At 40.3% G+C, this 18,202-nt stretch overlaps 3 protein-coding genes across 6 annotated transcripts in view; all 3 read right to left on the bottom strand.

Moving 5' to 3' along the window:
- The window catches only part of GLIPR2 (GLI pathogenesis related 2), a 42,675-nt gene extending 39,866 nt beyond the window's left edge, over positions 1-2,809 (bottom strand). For all 3 annotated transcript variants that reach the window (XR_012623183.1, XR_012623187.1, XM_074823552.1), the window contains exon 1: positions 2,711-2,809. The gene's annotated coding sequence lies outside the window, so the exon portion shown is untranslated. The remainder of the gene's footprint in view (positions 1-2,710) is intronic.
- On the bottom strand, positions 1,989-9,039 carry BLOC1S4 (biogenesis of lysosomal organelles complex 1 subunit 4). The gene is made up of 5 exons (XM_074823536.1): positions 8,776-9,039; positions 8,318-8,389; positions 7,209-7,310; positions 6,323-6,457; positions 1,989-2,964 (listed from the first exon to the last, which is right to left on the bottom strand). The coding sequence occupies exons 1-5, from the start codon at positions 8,986-8,988 to the stop codon at positions 2,866-2,868; spliced, it is 621 nt and encodes a 206-aa protein (XP_074679637.1). The 5' UTR covers positions 8,989-9,039; the 3' UTR covers positions 1,989-2,865.
- Positions 9,040-10,145: 1,106 nt separating this feature from the next.
- Positions 10,146-18,202, bottom strand: part of PARD6G (par-6 family cell polarity regulator gamma) — a 68,930-nt gene continuing 60,873 nt past the window's right edge. For both annotated transcript variants that reach the window (XM_074823605.1, XM_074823615.1), the window contains exon 3: positions 10,146-12,962. In XM_074823605.1, coding sequence (XP_074679706.1) covers positions 12,103-12,962 — 860 coding nt within the window. In that variant the 3' untranslated portion in view covers positions 10,146-12,102. The remainder of the gene's footprint in view (positions 12,963-18,202) is intronic.

Here is an 18,202-nt window from a genome sequence, read left to right as displayed (position 1 = left end):
ATTTTTGTCCAGGAGCGATGAAGAATGTGGACCTGTAACATTCAGTCCATCCTGCATACTCGGTGAATGGAGATTTTGTTATATATATATACATACATCTTACAGTAAACAGGTATTTTTTTAGTAAGTTGCAGCATTAGTTTCAATGAGACATTTGCCTAAAATTTGCCTATAAGAATATAAACACTTGTAGCATTATTAACATTTTTGCTTCATGTCATACAAGAAAAGTAAGATTTGTGCGTTGACTCTTCTGCTGATACTAAACATTAGCTCATTTCATACAACTGATAACCAAACTTTAGCAGCCTGGCTCACTAAACATAATGTCTTGCTTTACATCAGTTCCATCTGAAGAGCTCTTCATGTTAAAAACAGGTAATGTAGCATTATTGTTGCTGGCTTTGTATCTTGGAACCCAATCAAGAGGGGAAAGATAAACATTGCACAGAGAAAGATACAGGTACAGCTTTCCTGGTATATGAATATTGGTATCAGTGGCTTTTGAGATTTGCAGGTGACAAATATAGTAAATATTGAGCCTAATTCATAATATAGTTATTACTGGTTTTACACAAATACAAGGCAACAGCAGACAGAATAAGGGAATATTCTCTGAGTCTTTACTGAATGTGAACACTTGGGATTTTTTTTATGCTATTCCTGCTGGGTGAGACTGACAAGGAGACAACCAAGGTAGTACAAATTCAAGAGCAGAGTGCATGTGTGGATCTTGTCAGCCTTAATTCTGTATAATTCTTCTAGACTGTAGTTCACAGATGAACTGTGACCTTGCTATTCTATATCATGTATATAAAAAAAGCCACAATCTATTTATTGTATGTACTTTTATAGCATTTCCTTTATAAATCTTCCATGTACTGTCCATTATTTTCAGTAATAAAAATATTTTGGAGCATTTCCAACATAGAACTATACCAGTTATAGGAATTGCATGATTTTTTGTTTGTGCTGTACCCTGAAGATAAAACTTATATTTTCCATACAACTGTTTAACATAAATGCCCACTTCAGAATATGTGAATTTTTTCTCTTATTAATATGAACAACATTGCATGACAAATACTCAGCTGTATAAGCTTGCTGAGATCGTTATTATTTTAATATTTTAAATTACATCATCTTCTGTTTAAAAATAACCACATTTTAGCTCCATTCAGCAGAGGACAAAGTTATTATTTGAGCAGTTGATTAATTAGAAAGCTGTTCTAAAGTCACTTTAAAATTTTTTGTAATGTTAGTGTTAGTGCGTTTAAGAGTATTCATAGCCTTACATTGCTACAGTGAGTTATAGGTATGTCATTTCACTGGATTTCACTGAGGAGTGATAAACCTTCGAGGATTATTTATGCATAAACATAAAGGTACCACACCTTTGGAAATGCAACTGTTGCTGCAGTGGAACATCTAAATAGTAAAATATTTAAGAAAAAGGTGTATGGGAGGCAGGGGGGAAGCTCTTCAAAGTCAAATGTCTGTTCCTTTCTGCATGTTCACATATAATTATTTTTCTAGACCCTTAATGCTAAAATTCAGGTAAGTTTTACATTAGAACTGCTTTTGGAGCCTACTGATTTTGATTTCACAATCTTTTGTTTTTTACTAAATGTTGCTTCAGATACTGTTTAGAACCTGGTCCCTGCTGCTGTCAGGAAACAATCCCATATGGTTTTCAAAGCTTTATCTATTAATATATAATCCTTGCTCTACAACTGCATACCTTTTTCTGTGCTTGCAATACAAAATCAGCAAACATGCTGTTGTTTCCTTAATGCATTCTTTATTCCTCTGAAATTTGAATTTTGGATATCTGTAGTGAGTTATTTGGCAGTAAAACAGCAGTGGTAAAAGTGTTGTTCAGAGGATTAACACCTGCTAGATATTGTATGAGGCTGTATGCAAAAAGGTTCTCAGAAACAATGGTGCAGTTTGATGCTGTCAGGTGGAACGCAAGACTACAACAGGGGTTAGATATCTATTAGTTTATTGATAATATACTCACACAGCAATCGGCACAGGGAGCCCCAGTAACTGCATGGAGGGTTGTGAGGGAAAAGCAGAGAGTCTGGTCAGGTGCCCGATCAAGGCTCAGTCCAGGGACATCCCTGCCTCAGCTTAGACACTTTTTCTTTTTGACAGCAGGTTTTATATATATATATATATCTCATGCCCACCTCGTTACACATCAAACAATGTAATGCTGCAATAATTAGAAGCTCAGGTCGCTGTGACCTGATGACCATTAGTGAGGGCAGGATGTTTGCTTTGTGAACTGGGACTAGATCATGTGCATCGAGCCACGTCCTTGACTCCTTGCTGATCTTCCAGGTCTTCCCCTTGCAACTTGTACTTCCCAAAGTGGTGCATTTCTCTGTACAAGCTGCAGGGACCAGGTTCCAAAGCTTGGAGTAGATGTTTTTGTGCATAGTTTTTTCTTTCACCTCAATCAGTACATTAGGAACAACAAAAAAAAAGACATCCTTGTGGTATAGTTATTTACACTTGCAGCAGCACAGATATTTACGTGTTAAAAGATCTATATATAAAAGTATGTTTCCTATTATTTCCCTGCTTAAAAAAAAAAAAATCTTTCGCAGAAGTATCCTTAAATTCCTTCCCAAATATAATCTGAAAATTTATACTGTGCTTTAGGAAGACTTTTGAAACAATGTACACAAACAAAGATTACCTGAAAATACTGCCTCAAGGAAGACAATGAGAATCAGAATGGCAATATGCCATTAATAATGCTCAGAAATGCAGCTATTTTGAAGTCAGCATTTCTTTTGTTCACTTGGCTGTCTCTACTCTGGCTGATTCATATCAATCTCGAAGCAAAAATCATCAGTAAGGTGCTTCATTAAGACACGGAAAATAGTCTTCAGTCTTGAAGAGGACTGGAGGTTCATAGAGGGTCTGTTGTTGTCGTGAGGAAGATGATTTCTGCAAATCAGATAAATTTATTTTTCACCTTCTTAAATAAGCAAGTTTTAAAACAAAGCCTACAGAGCTAAAATAGAAAACAAGAAAAGTTTTAAAGGCATATCTCCTGGCAAAAATTTTTAATTGTAGCTCAGATGGGTCTGGCATATTCTTAGTGAAGAAAAGCAGCCTTTGACTTTTGCCATTCTATCACCTGAACAGACTCAGTCCTGGAAAACGTATGATACGCCAGCTTTGCAGGAGCCAAATGGTGATCTTTTCCAGCTGATGGTATAGTCATTGTAACCTTCATCCTTCCAAAGCCTTTACCTTTCCTGCTCCGGCCTTTGAGTTCTCCTCAGCCACTTTGAGTTAACCCTAGCCTGTGTTCTCATTTATTTAGTTAGGAAAGTCTTCATATGGAAATACACCTAGCAAATGTTTCTTCCAAGAAGGTTGCTGCTCCTGCTGAGCTTCTTCATCAAGTATATGTTAGAATATATGTACTATGACATATAGTTAAAAGTAATATAGTAGTAGACTGAAAAAGAGCTGTTACACTGTTTTGCAGGAAAAGTGTACATGTTTGTTTTAAATATTAACTGCACATTGTTTTGCTAAGCCAAATGACTCATTTAAAGAGACAGCAGCAAGGACTACTACTGACTATCATGTCAGCCTTCTGGCATGTAAATAACGTTGCACTGCAACACAGACCCAGTGTGTGTTTTCAATATATGGTCTTAAATAGAAGTCTAGAAATCAAGACTTCATTCATTAAAAATTCTTTGGACTCATGAAAAGATTTGGATGAACTATTTTGCAGAGCTCTCAGTTTGTCTGCAGAGTTTTTCAGGTACTTTTTTGCCTGTCTGGGATGAGGACATTAGCGTCTTCACCAATAATAAAGTTATAAGCATACCAAATATTAGTACACTTGGAGTTCGGAACACTTTTACAGTACCAAAGTGAGGATATAATTAAGCATACCTACAAAACAGCTAAGTGTAATTTTTTCAATATTCAGTTGAGCTGTATACTTGTACTCATATGAAATAAACACATAGTCTATTGTATACAAAACTGCTGATTTATGACATCTAAATTATATTTGTCCTTAAATTTACAGTATCATTAAATTACGTGAAATCAGTTTGTTTTGCCATTCAAGTTGTAATGAAATAAAAAAATACAAACAAAAATCGGATCTATGAAGAGTGGATACTATCAATGTTCTCTAGATCAGAAATTTTGCCAAATGTAAAAAAAAAAAAAAAAAAAAAAAAATCTTTGAAATCAAAGCTCCTTCTTTAAAAATTATTTCCTATCCTGTACTGCCCTATGAGAAAACACCTTGCAAGCAAGGGAAACTAAGGTCACAGGAATTCTGCAACTCATGACACTGATTTAAGAGGCACTATATTTGCTATGTGTAAGGGGATAATTTTGATCCAGTGAGGAAATTCATAGGCAGGCACAGTACCCACAGTTGCCTAAGTACACATTTATGATTAGTTATTTGTGCAGCTGCTTAGCAGACATTTTTACCTTTTGAGAGAGTCTACATCCTTAGTGATATTAGAAGTCTTACAGTACTGTACTTTAGACTGCCTGGTATCACAAGGGAAGAACTTGGGGCAAAATCTGAAAGTGAGATTACAAATACACAGCTTGAGAAATACAAAATATATCCTTTGTGTAAAGAAACAGATACATGTAAATGGGAAGAGAGTGACTGGACTTGACTAAATGAAAATTGTAGCACAAAAAGGTGAACTACAGATACAGTGAAAACCGTGACATCAGTATAGCCTTCTGTTCCAAAGCACTGACATAGTGAGTGAGCTAGTTAAATGTTAGGCATGAGGAGAAATCTCTGCAGGCATTTTCATTCAGACATGCTTTTATTTACTAGTGAAAATAGGTATTTCACTATGTGATACTCAGTACCACTGCAGAACAGTGACCTGCCTTTTAGTTAATCAAGTAATACCAGTAAGTTCTGAGTGTTGATTTTATTGCTAATCATACTCAAACCAAGAAACCACTGGACACATCAGGTTTGGCTTGCTGACACATTCAAAGACTTTCCACCTTATTGTGAAAAATCTGCTAAGCTGACAAAGTATTCCCATGCAATGCTAAAAAAAGCACTTTCTTAGAACTTTCAAACTTTTCAGTTGAAGAGTATAATCCTGTGATTGACAACAGTTTTTACCAAGAAAATGGAAAATACTGTTGAATATCCAAGGCAACTGCTGCAGTTGTTTGGGTTTTGTAATTGGCCATAAATAGCATCTTTGTGTTGTAATTTTTTCTTTAAAAAACATTAAACTTAAACACCACAGAAAATGAAGGAAGAAAAAATTAACTAACTTAAAAGATTGCACACAAAACAGCAGCGAAGAACAGGTTTCCTGAACTGCGTCTTATCAAGACAATAGATACTCTTTTTACATCTGTTTTTCTCTGCTGCCACACATGCTTGCAATATGTAGGAACACAAATACCTCGAACAGCCACAACCATCTTCCTCTCCCCCTCGGCAAACCTACTTTATTTCAGCATTCTCACCAGTGTTATGACACAGAAACCTAAGTTACTACAGGGCGAATATAGGAAAAGTTAAAGAATCTGGGAGCTGTACATGAGGAGGAGTACTTATAAATGGTGTACCGGCAGGTGATGCCAAGAAGTATCAGGTGTTCAGAAGATTACTTTTTTTTTAAAAAATCAGAAGGTTCTTTTAAAACTAGGGCCTAGTGCCAGTTTAAGGTCAGGTAAGGCATCTCTTTGAAACATACCAGAGAGAGCACTTCAAGTCTTCTGTAGAGAAACAGTCCACATGTAGTAACAAGGAAAGACACCAGAAAACCAGTTTAACAAGGTGCTTACATGATTACTGAACTGCGTGGATTTAGTATAAATAAAATCTTTATTTTAAAAATATTGTGCAGAGTAGCTTTTATTTCCCTTTTTAGTATCACTTCTGCAGTGATATTATCAATGCAGTATGATCCTTTAACCGTGCTGTCTGTACAGGCTCTTCCTACTTGCTTTCATAGCATCAGAGATCAGGGGTGCTTTAATATAAAGTCTTGTGCATTACGTGCTTGGTTGTGCCCTTCACATTCCCTTCTCCATGTATTCAGCCTTATTTTGGAAAGTTACACAAATCCTTGTCAGAATTTGTGATTTTTAAGTCTGGGTTGGTTTTTTTTTAATTAAGTATGAGAACTTTGCAAAAATCCTAACAAAGTATATACAAGTTTTACAGTTAAATTCAGATACGTGTGTAACAAACTTACTATTATTTTAATCATCTGCTCTGGTAAGCAGAGCAACTGAACTGGTCACATGGTAACAAAAGTTTACTTACATTAAGGAAGGATGGCATGCTGATTGTGTGCAAGATTTTCTTAAACGTGCTCGGAAAAGCTCCAAGGTCTGTTTCTGCCTTTATGACCCGTTCTTCCAGTCCAGCTACGCTATTTCCAATCATCTTCACAAAAGCCTAGTATGAAAAAACCAAAAGAAATCCAACTTTTTCACTAACAAATTAAAACAGGATTATGTATTGCACGACAGTGGTAAAAGTTCCATTACTTAAATCAGGAGTCAAAAACTCCACACTATTTCCCTTGCACCTACAAGTCCATTTTATTGCTAAAAATTACTTGAGATACTTAAAAGGCTGCAAAACCAGGTTAAATCTAATAAAACAATCAAGTCTTCCTTTTCCCATTTGCCTTTCAAATAACTAGCTTAGACAAGTTAGAATCTAGGCTTCTATTTGCCTTTCTACCAAAAGTGGGACCAAGGATCTGAATCACAGTTTTGAAGCTTCACCAGGGATCAACAGACCTCTCATTCCACTTGTCTCCGAAGAGCTCCCAAGACAGTAACTTTGAAAGATATTATAACACCCTCCGCCCCCCAAAAAACAGTCCCTCCCAACCAAAAAAACCCTCGAAAACAAAACAAAGAAAGTGGTACTACAGCTTTCTGAAAAAAAAATGCCTGCCTTGCTCCAAGTAGTAAATAATTTTTTTTTTAAAAAGGCATTTTATTTTAGAATGCCCACAGTCTCAAAAAATTAATAAATTTATTAGCCTTGAAGTATTGAACCCAGATTGGACATGGAGAACAAAACAGATCTGAGTCCACTCCATGTGCATGCATGCATACACACACAATTATAGCATATCATTGATTCTTCCCCCCATTAAGAAACAGAATACATCTAGAAGATATCAAATACATACCTCTAGTTTGTCAATCTTCCTGTATATGTGTCTCATTTCTGTAGCTTTTGTGTAAATTTGAGGTATGCTTTCATTGACAACTTGAGAGGAATCACTTCGAATCTAAAGAGGATTCAAAGAAATAATACAAAAATTGATGAATAAAACAAAACATTTAGTAGATTTCATTCTGGAAACTATAACTGTGCTCCAATTAACAGATTAAAACTCATAGTTTAAAAATATCAGATTCATACTAGTATAAAAATACTAGATTAAAACAGACAAGGTATCTTCTTTGTATAGTTTAGTAAGTGCCTTTGAATAAAATTTATTTTGCATAGGCAAATTTTTACCTTTATAATTATATTAAAAATAAGCTACTACAGCCTTAACAGAATTAAGAGATGGAACCTTTCCCAAGACATGCTGAAGAAGCAAATATATTAAACTAAAATTTTGACTTAAATTTTACTACCTGTACATTTCCTCAATTTAAAGTCTGGCCATAAAATCTTGTTTTATTGGTGTATATACAAAAAGAAAAAAAGTAAAGTTCCTCTTAGAATAGTGCAGGAGAATCATATGTGCTATCTTTTAAAAGACAGCCTGTACGCCACTGTCAGCTTATAGGAACCTTCCATTCAGTTCCCCCATCTGCCCCCATACGAAAGTGAAAACAATGCCGCTTTTCTGATGAAAGGGTAAGAAAACGTCTCCTAAAGACAAATCTAGCTTTGAAGGTTTGGCAGCTCTGATTAGACACTTTGATTACAAAAAACACAGAGGATGGCTTTGCGTATTTTAAAGGAGAAGCAGAATTATCTTTTACTGTTCTTTTAAACATCTGTCACTACACCACTCAAAATGGGATTCCATGTACATACATGGACAAATATACAAATACAATTATTTAAATACGCAGTTATACAGCTATATGGGCATATTTTGCTCTGACGTGAAAGTCTGGTAGTTTTCATCCATAAGTCCTCTAAATATCAAATGTGTTTTCATACTGAAACCTGCCTAGATCAAAGGCTACTTCCTATCTCTGTCTCATTTAAAAACACAAGCACACATTAAACTGTATTCTGACTTCAAAACCACAACTAGGCGCAAGTTATACACACCATGTCCAACATTCCCACAAATTCATCCACTCTGGTCAGCAAATCTTCTAGACTCTTGTCTAAGCTTTCTATCTGCAAAACAAAAATCCTTTAGAGGTACTTGAAAACGCCAAAAATCTCCCCCAGATTTTCCCAAACAAAACCTCCGAGCACAGACATCAGCCAGACTAAAACCAGCCGAGCAGGAATCACACCGCTTCCCCTTCTTTTGGCTACGTTAAGCCCAAGAGACTGGACACACCGGTACGTCTTGTCCTGCCCCGCTGCACAGAGCTGCCCTCAAGCGACACCCCGATCCCGGGGCGGCCTCGCTCCCCGCGCCGGACAGCGGGCTGCGGGGCCGGGCCGCTGGCAGGGAAAGGCCGGCGGCTGCTGCCTCTCCGCCGGGAGCTCAGCGGGCCCGGCGGCGGTGCGGTGCGGTGCGGGGCCCCCAGCAGCCGCTCCTCCCCCCCCCTCACCTGCTCGCTGAAGAGGCTGCGGTCGGCGAGCAGGTACGCGGAATAGGCGGCGGCGGTGGCGCTCAGCGACGCCTCCGAGGCGTCCTCGTCCTCCGGCTCCCCGAGGCCGGAGGCGCTGCTGTGGCTGTGGGAGACGTTCCCGCTGTCCGCGCCGGGGCAGGCGCCCGGCAGGTCAGCTCCAGCCCCCTCGCCGGGCCCCGCGGCGGCCGCCATGTTACCGCCACCCGCCCCCGGGCGCACGTGAGCGGGGCGGAGCCGGCGCAGGCGCACTCGCGACGGGCAGGGCGGGGAGCGGCCCGGCCCCGCCGCCTCCCCCGGCCCCTCGCCGCGGGACTGGGGCCGGGAGCGGCGCACGTACGGCCGGTGTCTGGGCACGGAGGCGCCGTCCTCGCGTCTGGGCTCCGCAGGCCCGGCAGCAGGCGCTGCCTCTCACCGGCCGCGGGGCGGGAGCGTGGGCTGCCGCCGCCCGGCCCGGCGCAAGGGGAGTCACGGGCAGGAACGCGGCTCCTCCTACACAACGACGTTTACGGAGGATTTTTCCTCTCAAGAGGGCTCATGTGCCTGTGTTCCCTCCCCGTTCAACAATTTAATCTCAGACCCGAAGGGGCCTCGATGCCTAACACCTGAACGGCTCAGTCTTGCTTCCACATAGAGGTTTCTGCTGGTAACAGTAGGAATTGGGAAAGTTCATCTTAAAAAGACTAGTCTAAGACAAGGCCATGAATATAGAGAAGCTTTTTTTTTTTTTCCCTAGCTGATGCAAATGAGCACAAAATGGTTTCAAGCCTTAAAAGTTATCTGACAAAGTGATAGCACTAAAGCTGATACATCAATACTCCGCTATTCTCTGCTTGCAATTTGTCTTGGGCACAGTACTTCCGCACCACGGTGTGAACTGCAACTTGTTTTCTACCTCTCAGGATGAATTAGTTGGGGAGTTCGCACGTTTGCACGTTTTGTACTAGCACAGTTGCTTGGGCCCTCAGGTAAAGGTGTGCAGTGTGGTACCCAGCTAAAGGCATCGTGGGCTTTTTCTGGGGAGCCAGAACTACCGCAAGTCTTCAAAGCCATGAGGTTTGAAGGAAGCCATGCTACGAGGAGCACAGCAAACTACTTGGTTCCCATGGGAATCAGTGTAACAGTACTCTTTAGTAAACGCAGTACTAGGAAAAAAAACAGTATGGAAAGAAACTTGGTATCACCACCAACAAACAGAGGAATCAAAGTCTGTGCTGGCAGAAAAAAGCAGTCCTAGAATGGCTACGTATTTGAAGAGTCATCAAAACCAAGTATCTTGTTTCCACAGGGAAGGGAGTTAACTTCCACAGAAGGATGTGCTTGAGCGTAGTGGAAAGGATATAGCATAGAAGTAAGACAGTGCACATTTTATTGCAGACAGGTCACATTTTCATCAGTTAAATAAGGTAAAATGAGTAACTTCAGCCAGACAAATCCACTTATTCATAAAAGTAGTCTTATTTAAGGTGTAACAAAATTTTCCTGATACGATGGTCTGACTGAAGCACATCCAGCTATTTTTTTTTCACTGCACCAATAATCAGATTTAAAAAAAGAAAAGGAAAACCTTTGGTAAAGTACAAACACAGTTTTAAGACAAACAGGACCAATGTTCTATTCTTACTGTGCTGGAAAAAAATTAAGTACAGCTCTATAACTGCTGTGATACCTAGAAGAGGTTTAATTAGAGTAAGTGAAAGAATTTTAAAATAAACTTTTAAAGCAAATCTAAAAGAAATAAGCTAAATTCAATGTCCCAAACATATTTAACAATAAGCAGAAGACTGGTTGTTCCACAGGTATTCTAAATTAGCGACAATGAATTAGTCCGCACATCCTTTGTCCAGCCATTACAGATTCCAAAATGGAATGTAATTTTTTCAAACCAAGACTTCTGAATTTTCATATCCATACAGTATTTAAGAAATGTCTATTCCACCATATAAAAAAGCTTTAATGTACTACAAAGTTAAAAACAAAAAGAAAATGACACAAGCTAAAAGTAGAAAAATACATTGTAAAACATTTATATTTTGTTCCTTACACTGATCGAGATATAACAAAATATTTTAGATTAGACCACTTTCAATAAATTCATGGCATTTTCAGAAGCAGACAGTTATCGACTCAACAGTCACTGGTTACCACTAGTCGGCATCCAGTAAAGATGTCTGACCATCGTAAACATCCTGTGTATTTTAAGTTTCTAGAAATCCTGTGTAGACATTAAGCTTTATCACTAGGAGAGTCCAAAAATAGCAGAACTATTCTAAGTTAGGTTCGACAGGCTGTCAGCATCCCTCCTCTGTATAGCAATCAGCCAATCTTTTGTAAGGAAGACCTTGTGGATTTAGGTTGCCCCAAAGGTACAGCAAGGATTTCTGTCAGCTCTGAGGTGAAGGGGAGTCCTAGCACACTCTTCCACTTCTGCTGCCTTCTCTCTGGCATCCCTAAAATTCACATGAACCGTGATACTGAAAAAACAGAGATGATGGGAAAAAGAGGTATTATCTAATAAATACTGAAAAAGAATAAATTTACACATAATGGTGCTGAACCTAGTTTTAAGCCCTTATTGTCATGTTTTTCTTTCCCTGCGCTGCAGGCAGGCCTGCCTCTGACCAGCAGGTGGTGATGAGCTCACAGCAATAATGGCAACATCCTCCAACATCGCCTCCTTCCGCTCTTAAAAATATATCTATCTATCTATAGTGTCATTTGGAAAATGTATTTGCAGCATCTCCCTAATGTTGTTACCACCAGAGTAGGAAACCGCTACTTTTACAGAGCTTATCTGGATTAGACATAAGGTTGCAAATGCAGTGTAAACAAGTTAGTGGAAGGTCTGTATGTAACAGTAGAAGATCGGATGGCTATTAAGAAGCACTCTCTTTAAACTGGTATTAGAAGAAAACCAGATTTCACTTCAAATAGACATGTCTGTTACTATTAAAATCTAATTCATTTACATGCATGTATAAATACATCCACCCATGCATTCAAACCCAAGTATGCAGCACTGCCATTGGTAGCCTGTAAGACCGCTTAGATTTATACCAAATAAACCAATTTGGTGTTCTCACTTTAGGGCTGGTAAAACCAGGTTTTACACTCTGGCTTTCTCCTGACAAATTTTGCAGTGCATGACAGTTTTTATGTCTAACTCCAGATGCCATGTTTCCTAGAAAGCAACAATTCTCTGCACCCGTGAGGTCTATTAGAATATCATCTCTCTGTGCATAACATGTTGCAAGAGTCAATTGTCCCAGTTGGCACTTTAGACTGGAAGGAGAGTTACAGGAATTGCTACTAAAGTGTAATGACTGTTCCATCCTCCTCGATTCCTCCTCTGGGGATAACCAGACTGTGTCGGGGATCAGTTTTTAAGGAACTGAGTAATTTGTGGATGTTGCCGTTGCTTTCTCGGCCAGAGTTGTTGTTGAGCACCAGGTCCCTTTGAAGTCTGTGGCTAAGGCTGCTGCCATTGATTCGAGAGAGGCTACTGGAAGTAAGGCTGTGCAGTTTAGGAATGTGCTGTGGCTCCAGACCGCCCTCAATGACAATGTCAGCCTCTTCGTCACTCTCCATTTCATCGGGGTGGAAGTTCTGCAGCACATGGGATGTAGGCAAGCTATGGTGACTCGCAGTGCTGTCTGTAGACTGGCCAGAGCTACCAGACATCCTACTGCTTCGAATAATATTGTTCCTCTGGTTTGCTGGCTTGACCGTGATAATAAGATTATGGCTGTTGGCAATCATCATGTCTGTGACTTGGTCGAGAGTCTTTCCTGCTACTTCAATGCCATTAACTTCCAGGACTTCATCATTCACAGCCAGCAAGCCTGTGCTCTCTGCTAAGCCTCCAGGAACCATACGAGAGATGAAGATACCGGGTACTTTTTCTAGTCCATGAGGAGTAACCCTTACGCTGGTGCCATCGCGAATATAAAATCCTAAGGGTTTCTCACACCCATGTCGGTACAGCCTCACTCTCCTGTGTGTTTCAGGAAGAATGTCCACATCGATTATGGAAGACACTGGTCTAAAATCATGAGGCATACTAATGTTAATATGAGGACGCCGGCGGAGGTTGTCATTGCGGAGTGTCACCAGGGCCTTCTTCTTCCTTGATAGCGTGTTGGTCCCAAAATTACTGTAGTCCACTTCATCTGAAAGAGAAACAGTACCAATGTATCAATAAAGCAAAGAATAATTCAATCTACAGGGCATTTTCCTCTTAAATCTGGCTCAGTAAAGCCATACCCCTAATATGGAAAAAAATCAAATGAATTCTTCCACTTACTCTAACTTTTGTTTCATTTTATGTCTGTCAGCACATCATTCAGAATGAGTTGTTTTCAATGACTACCCATATTTCTTCCACATTTTGAGGGAAAAAGACTTCTGATTCTCAACTGTTGTCAGCTGCGCAGAATGCAATTACTTGCAGCTGCAGGCCTGATGCGAGACCATATTTTCAGAGTTGCATTGTAATTTTACACATACATCTCAAGTGGGCAAGGAGTGTATACACATTCCTAACCTAAAAGTCTGAATCAGGGAGTATTTTAATATCCAATACACAGCCTTAACTGATAGCAGACCTTAGGTACAAACGTGAAAGCAGGGTGTGAGAGAGTAGCTGGATATGTGTTTTTAGCCTAGCCTTTTTTAGTAAGGGATTTATGTTAATATGTCTCTCTCGGTACAGCACTTTTCTCTTTGGAATATTTTACTTCATTTCAGCTGAATTTGACAGCAATAAAGTGCTAAAACTGCCAAATACCAAAAAAGTTCTGTGTAAGCAAGCAGCCTGGTAGAAAGAAAATGCTCTGCTGCCTAGTCCATATGCTACAGATCACAGAACAGACACAGACTGACACACACGCTCCTGCCCTTGAGAGGAAGATCCACAGGAAAACATCCTTTCCAGGGTCTACTCTTTAAGGAATTGTTTAAATAATTCAGTCTCTGTAGCAGTATCTAAAGGGCATGTGCAAAGTGATCAACTTTAAATCAGCCAAATAATATGACAAGCTATTCCATATAAGATCATCATGTTGTTCCTTGCATAAGGAATACTTAGTCATGAAGTTGTTAGTGTACAAAATGCACCACTGCATTTCATAATAAAAATACTGTGCATATTTTACACATGACGCATGCACTAGCTGGAAAATTATTTCACCCAGAGTTTAAGCATGCTAACACTTTTCAGATAAACTAACAGACTTTCAGTTTATTCTGCTGTTGAAGATGAGCAGTAAAATACAAAAGTACAATTATAGAACTGCTGCTAAGAAAATTTTCTCACCAACACATTAACCTTGCATAGTAATGTTTGAGAAAGGAAGATAATACTTCTCCCCGATAAAGGCTAAAAAAAAGAAGAATGTAATTATAAGCTTGTTTTTACTAACACATTTCTTGCAAGGTCTCATTTTCAAGGCAGCTTTCAAGCTATTATTGACAGACTTCAATTAAGTGACATTAAGTTACACAACTCAAAGGACACTAAAAAGTGCTAAGCAGCAACCTGATCTAACTGAGCCTGCTTGGAGTAGGGTGTTGGATTAGCTGGCCTCCAGAGGTCCCTTCCAGCCTGAATTATTCTGTGATCCTACATAGTTCTTTGGGCTGGGAAAAAAGATTATTTAAAGACTTCAGAAAGACTATTTCTGCATTCTCCTATAATTTATTTACATGGGCTATACTAACACTGAGGACATCACAAGGCATCTAGAAGGTCATCATGAAGAAAAAGATTCTGTGAAATAAAGAATCATAGAACGGTTTGGGTTGGAAGGGACCTTAAAGACCATCTAGTTCCAAGCCCCCTGCCATGCACAGGGACACCTTCCACTAGATCAGGTTGCTCAAAGCCCCGTCCAACCTGGCCTTGAACACTTCCAGGGAGGGGGCAGCCACAATTTCTCTGGGCAACCTGTTCCAGTATCTCACCACCCGCACAGGAGGTAATTTCTTCCTTATATATCATCTAATTCCACCCTCTTTCAATTTAAAACTATTACCCCTCATCCTATCCCTACACTCTCTGATACAGAGTCCCTCCCCACCTTCCATGTAGGTCCCCTTTAAGTACTGGAAGGCTACTATAAGGTCTCCCCAGAGCCTTGTCTTCTCCAGGCTGAACAACCCCAACTCTCTCAGCCTGTCCTCATAAGGAAGGTGCTCCAGCCCCCTCATCATCTTCATGGCCTCCTCAGGACCCGCTCAAGCAGGTCCGTGTCTCTCTTAAGCTGGGGGCCCCAGAACTGGACACAGCACTGCAGGTGGGGTCTCGTGAGAGTGGAGTAGAGGGGGAGAATCACCTCCCTCAACCTGCTGGCCACACTTCTCTTGATGCAGCCCAGGATACAGTTGGCTTTCTGGGCTGCAAGTGCACATTGCTGGCTCGTAGTCAGTTTTCCATCCGCTAATACCCCCAAGTCCTTCTCTGCAGGGCTGCTCTCAATCCACTCATCACCCAGCCTGTATTTGTGCTTGGGATTGCCCTGACCTATGTGCCGGACCTTACACTTGGCCTTGTTGAACTTCATGAGGTTTGCACGGGCCCACCTCTCAAGTCCAGGTCCCTCTGGATGACATCCCTTCCCTCCAGCATGTCGACTGCACCACACAGCTCGGTGTCACTGGCAAACTGGCTGAGTGTGTTGAGGGTGCACTCAATCCCCCAGTTGCCAACGAAGATGTAAAACAGCACTGGTCCCAATACCAACCCCCGAGGAATGCCACTCATCAGCACTCTCCACGTGGACATCAAGCCGTTGACTGCTTGGACAAGTTTGTTATGTTTAACTTCACACTTGCCTCTTATTTCTCCTTCCAGTCCATTCAGAGCTTTACCAATTGCACAGGCCCTACTGTGTTAGTCAGGCTGGTGAAGCACAGGACTGGAAGTCCTTAAAATCACCCAAACACAAAAAGCTCCTAACTGGTTCCTGGAAGCATATTCACAGTCAAGACAGTGACTGTGTGTAGATGGCACCTTCTCAAGTCCACCTGATGAAGAGAGTCAGTGCAGTGTCTGCTCTTCTGAATGTACAAGCTACCTGCAGCAGCCTAAGCCAGGTATTACTCCTTTTCTTTCATCAGCAGGATCACCATCTACATTCACCTAGACTTCAAGTTTTGATGGATGATTTTGAAGGCTGGCAACCAATATTTTTTCCTTGTAAAGTATGGGTCCACAGGAGACGTCTTTCATCACCACAGTCTTAAACACTACACCCTGCCCACCCTCACAATTCACTAATAAATTTCTGTGACAGTCCTATGAAAACAACTTGCAGGTTCAGATTTAGAACTGAAATTCTTCCTCACTTCAAAACAGCTGTAGTGCTGTACCTTAAAGCCCAAGAAAACCTTTAGCCCAAAATGTCAGTTTAAGATGGCAATTAAAACTACATGTGGGTTTATGCATTTAAGACTGTCTCTTGCAGTACTGGCAAACCAAACTCAAAACAGAAGCTGTATCCCTTAAAGACTCAGAAAATTATGTTGGCAAGTGGGGCTCATTGTATTGCAGGTAAAATAAAACACATGTCCTAGTTATCCATCTATTCCCTGAAAGCACCCAGGTAACTGTTCTCTCCCTCTCTATGTTAGTATATTAATACTGAATTCCTTAAGGCAGACTTGCAAAAGCTTTACCAAATAATGCACCTGGGAAGATTTGTTGACAACACTGTTTTCTTCCCCTTAAATTAACAACCACCCAGAGAGTTAACTCTCACAACATGCAAGTTCGTGATGACCAAGTAGTAACATCACAGGAGAAGTACAACGGTCCTCCTGACACACATAGGTCATTTCTGAAGCAGCTTCCTTTGGCTGAACCACCACCAGGGCACTGGCACAAAAGAAGTGGTTGTTTTGTGCCTGTGACCTCCTCACCTGTGCTCAGCCCACTAATCTGTCTCCCCAGATGACTGCCAGCATTCCTAACCTCTGAGCAGCTTCAGAACAACCACCTCCTTTAAAAACAAAAAGTCCAGCTTACCACAAAAATGCTATCTTTTTTCCTCCAAACACGAACCAGGCAGAAGCAGGGATTACAAGTGATATGGGCTACTTTCAGTGTCAGACCACTGACCATTCTTGAATTTAGTATTTCAGGGCTGGAGCATGTTAAAAAATGAAGCCCATGTCCTGTTGATGACTGGAACTTTTGTTTTTAAAAAAAGTGTCAGGCATTAGTTTCCAACTCTGACCCTGAACAGCAGGACATATGAGAAAGATGAAGTCCCAATTTTAACAGGTAAAAACTGTTCAAACCTAGTATAGGTTGGAGAAATGAGAGTTAATTTGGAGAGCTTTTAAGAAAAAATACCAATTAACTATTTTCTAGAAAAAGCTCAAGTATGGAATACATGCTCCTTGACAATAGAGGGATTATTACATTACTTGTATTCAAGATAACCTGCTCACTAGCAGTCACACTCACTTGGGACATCACCTTAAAATAAAGAAATAATTAAAATAATAAAAAAAAGCCCAAACCTGGAACAAAACAGCTACCCCCTGATGCTATTTAGAGCCACTACTCTTGCTGCAAGAATAAAGCAAAGTATCTCTACTGAAATTTAACATCAGCTGTTGTTGTGGCCACAGAAAGTCATCAAGCCCTAGCACAAATGAAAAAAATTTCCTTCCTCCTGAGGGAACTGGGAGAAGTCAGCCAACATCATTCACTTTTATCAACTATAGGGTGGTCACACAGTGGTGTATTACCTATTTCCAGTAATAAACTAACTGTTCAGGTGGCATGTGTCAGACTGAAAACTGTATCATTGCATAATTTACAATGACACACTTTTAATGAAGCTCAGCAACTTCTTGTTAGGTTTTGAGTTTCTCACCATATAGGATTTCAAGCAGGAATGCCACTTCAGCTAATGAAACAGGACTGTGCTTGATGCCAGGTCTCAGCAAAGACCAGTATACACCATATGGAAACAGAGTGCACTCATTTTTCCTGTTTCATTTGTTGCAATATCAAATTCTCCTTTTGCAGAGCAAGAAGTCTACAGAAGTCTGCATGCATACTGGTAGAAGTGCCATCAAGTGACACATCTGAACTGTGCTTAGCGCCTCGTATTTTACAGGGTGTCATGTTTTCCTATGTCTTGAATGAGGCCAGAGTGAAATGTTACATGCAGGTGACAGAGGAAGAATTAGTCTCTTAGTTGCTGAACATGACCCCCATTTCTTAGAATAGGGCAGATTACATGGAGCATTTTCACATGCAAGATGTAATGCCTTCAGACAAAGATGTACTATGAACTGGACAGATAATCCTGGATAACCACTAAACTTTGAAAGACCTGGACCTGAATTTCACTTGTGCCCATAATTTGCTTCCTACTGAAAATACTGTTCCTGTAAA

This window comes from Strix aluco, chromosome 1, assembly GCF_031877795.1.
Source record: "Strix aluco isolate bStrAlu1 chromosome 1, bStrAlu1.hap1, whole genome shotgun sequence".
Lineage (NCBI taxonomy): Eukaryota > Metazoa > Chordata > Aves > Strigiformes > Strigidae > Strix > Strix aluco.
The sequence above is the reverse complement of the archived record's forward strand: the minus strand, read 5'-3'. Positions and strand labels throughout refer to the sequence as shown.

What these genes read in the sequence shown, in the direction of transcription:
- BLOC1S4 (XM_074823536.1), bottom strand. Translation starts at nt 8,988, where the DNA reads ATGGCGGCCGCCGCGGGGCCCGGCGAGGGGGCTGGAGCTGACCTGCCG. An exon ending in GCAGCCTCTTCAGCGAGCAG is followed by an intron (nt 8,390 to 8,775) that starts GTGAGGGGGGGG and finishes TTTGTTTTGCAG; the next exon opens with ATAGAAAGCTTAGACAAGAG. An exon ending in GGAAGATTGACAAACTAGAG is followed by an intron (nt 6,458 to 7,208) that starts GTATGTATTTGA and finishes TTTTCATACTAG; the next exon opens with GCTTTTGTGAAGATGATTGG.